General features: G+C 36.6%; 1 protein-coding gene across 1 annotated transcript; it reads right to left on the reverse strand.

The window, feature by feature from the left end:
- Positions 1-1,077: 1,077 nt before the first annotated feature.
- Positions 1,078-1,943, reverse strand: LOC149249495 (putative WRKY transcription factor 7). Its single transcript, XM_089453204.1, has 4 exons — positions 1,933-1,943; positions 1,702-1,848; positions 1,366-1,491; positions 1,078-1,255 (listed from the first exon to the last, which is right to left on the reverse strand). The coding sequence occupies exons 1-4, from the start codon at positions 1,941-1,943 to the stop codon at positions 1,078-1,080; spliced, it is 462 nt and encodes a 153-aa protein (XP_089309330.1).
- Between the last annotated feature and the right edge of the window lie 1,124 nt (positions 1,944-3,067).

Genomic DNA, 3,067 nt, shown 5'->3' on the forward strand with positions numbered 1-3,067 from the left:
GCATGACTTGCAAATGCCTGAGAGAGGATTTCGATGGAATTCATTCAATTTACAGCAATTTAAACGTTCAGAAGGCTAACTATATATTTATGGCACTATTTTCAGCCGGTTCGTTGCAGCAGAAGTGCCGGAGAAACTATCCACATCTCAATTCACTATTTTCAATAACGGAGTTCTATAACGGAGTGGTGAATGTTTACGATATTCCTGCTGAGAAGGTCTTATTTTGATCCGAGCAACTCATATAATACATCAAGAAAATTTGTGTAAATTTTCATAAAACGATATGATTCTCTCATCTTTCTGCCTTTTACTCTATTTCAGACTGAGTACATTGCCATTCTCTGGGCAGGTTGAAGACATTATGAAGCTTGCCAGCTCCAATAGCTCGAGTAACAAAAGAACCTCTACGATTACCAGCCGCAAAATTGAAGAGATATAGGAACAGCAGCCTTCCAAATCTGCATTGAACGCTGTCAATGAAAATCAACCTCAAAAAGTGGCAGCAGGTAAGACATGTATGACACATATGGTCGATATCTAACCGATTCTCCATAAAAACGAAAACGAGAACAACTATAAGTGCTTCGGCTTTCTTTCTTTTTTTCAAAAGAGGGGTTAACTTTTAAAAAATCGAACAGTGATGCATTGATCTGATCATCACATAGAAAATCACTTAAAAGACAAAACGTTGGAGGCAAGGGCCAGGCGCTGTAATAAATTTGACCACCGCAAGCAGATAGCTTGGTATAATAAATGCTAATATTCTTCGATCATTGCAAATTTAGCCTCGCTTTTCTTTGGCTTTGAACATTAATGATATAGTGCAAAGAATCTGTAGAAAAGATAAATCGTTCAGAAACTCCAGACTTATCGATCTTGATGGATTGAGGGCGTACATAGTATTTGATCATGAAAAGTACCTGATTTCACAAGGTCCGTGGAGATCTGGATGCAGAAAATTTCACAAGGTCCTTTTAAGACTAATTTTTTTTCCACTTGAAGAAATTTCTTCTAAAGCAATTTTAAGGGCGTACATAGTATTGATCACGAAAAGTACCTGATTTTACCTAACTATTAAGCCACATCCTCTGGACTATATTCAACAGCTAATTTCAGGGCCTGTGTTTCAGATACAGAAAGAGAATGGTTGTGTTTACCATCGTAGTATACAATAAATATGTTTCGATCGTCTAGGGCTCGTTCTGTGTGCTTTCTTGCAGGACAACCCACTGTTCTGCACCTGTAATAGCTTCTGCAAGATCGAAGCAATAAAATATCAGTTAATCAAAGAGGCCAATTAAAGCGGAAAGAGTATCAGTATAGACAACCAAAAAAAAATGAAAGAATGTAACAACAATATACATTGGATATGGATGGCCTAATATGGCCATCTGCGTCAATTTTACCCAAGAGAATTCATCCGATGGAATGTCCGCCAAATTCGCACTGGCAGCAGGTACTCTGATCATTCTTTTCACTCCCGAGGACCTGTATAGGCAATCCGAAAAGAAGTGAAACAATGTAACATGATCAATAAGACTCTCACTATATTTATTTACATAACAATCATGATATAATGATATACTCTGACTAACTGAGAAGGTCTTATTTTGATCCGAGCAACTCATATAATACATCAAGAAAATTTGTGTAAATTTTCATAAAACGATATGATTCTCTCATCTTTCTGCCTTTTACTTTATTTCCGACTGAGTACATTGCCATTCTCTGGGCAGGTTGAAGACATTATGAAGCTTGCCAGCTCCAATAGCTCGAGTAACAAAAGAACCTCTAAGATTACTAGCTGCAAAATTGAAGAGATATAGGAACAGCAGCCTTCCAAATCTGCATTGAACGCTGTCAATGAAAATCAACCTCAAAAAGTGGCAGCAGGTAAGACATGTATGACACATATGGTCGATATCTAACCGATTCTCCATAAAAACGAAAACGAGAACAACTATAAGTGCTTTGGCTTTCTTTCTTTTTTTCAAAAGAGAGGTTAACTTTTAAAAAATCGAACAGTGATGCATTGATCTAATCGTCACATAGAAAATCACTTAAAAGACAAAACGTTGGAGGCAAGGGCCAGGCGCTGTAATAAATTTGACCACCGCAAGCAGATAGCTTGGTATAATAAATGCTAATATTCTTCGATCATTGCAAATTTAGCCTCGCTTTTCTTTGGCTTTGAACATTAATGATATAGTGCAAAGAATCTGTAGAAAAGATAAATCGTTCAGAAACTCCAGACTTATCGATCTTGATGGATTGAGGGCGTACATAGTATTTGATCATGAAAAGTACCTGATTTCACAAGGTCCGTGGAGATCTGGATGCAGAAAATTTCACAAGGTCCTTTTAAGACTAATTTTTTTTCCACTTGAAGAAATTTCTTCTAAAGCAATTTTAAGGGCGTACATAGTATTGATCATGAAAAGTACCTGATTTTACCTAACTATTAAGCCACATCCTCTGGACTATATTGAACTCAAAAAGTGGCAGCAGGTAAGACTATGGTCGATATCTAACCGATTCTCCATAAAAACGAAAACGAGAACAACTATAAGTGCTTCGGCTTTCTTTCTTTTTTTCAAAAGAGGGGTTAACTTTTAAAAAATCGAACAGTGATGCATTGATCTGATCATCACATAGAAAATCACTTAAAAGACAAAACGTTGGAGGCAAGGGCCAGGCGCTGTAATAAATTTGACCACCGCAAGCAGATAGCTTGGTATAATAAATGCTAATATTCTTCGATCATTGCAAATTTAGCCTCGCTTTTCTTTGGCTTTGAACATTAATGATATTGTGCAAAGAATCTGTAGAAAAGATAAATCGTTCAGAAACTCCAAACTTATCGATCTTGATGGATTGAGGGCGTACATAGTATTTGATCATGAAAAGTACCTGATTTCACAAGGTCCGTGGAGATCTGGATGCAGAAAATTTCACAAGGTCCTTTTAAGACTAATTTTTTTTCCACTTGAAGAAATTTCTTCTAAAGCAATTTTAAGGGCGTACATAGTATTGATCATGAAAAGTACCTGATTTTACCTAACTA

Source organism: Pinus tabuliformis, chromosome 7 (assembly GCF_031772625.1).
Source record: "Pinus tabuliformis cultivar Carrire ecotype Pingquan chromosome 7, CPIR1, whole genome shotgun sequence".
NCBI lineage: Eukaryota > Viridiplantae > Streptophyta > Pinopsida > Pinales > Pinaceae > Pinus > Pinus tabuliformis.

What these genes read in the sequence shown, in the direction of transcription:
- LOC149249495 (XM_089453204.1), bottom strand. An exon ending in TGTACTCAGTCGGAAATAAA is followed by an intron (nt 1,492 to 1,701) that starts GTAAAAGGCAGA and finishes TTGCCTATACAG; the next exon opens with GTCCTCGGGAGTGAAAAGAA. An exon ending in TTAGGCCATCCATATCCAAT is followed by an intron (nt 1,256 to 1,365) that starts GTATATTGTTGT and finishes TCGATCTTGCAG; the next exon opens with AAGCTATTACAGGTGCAGAA.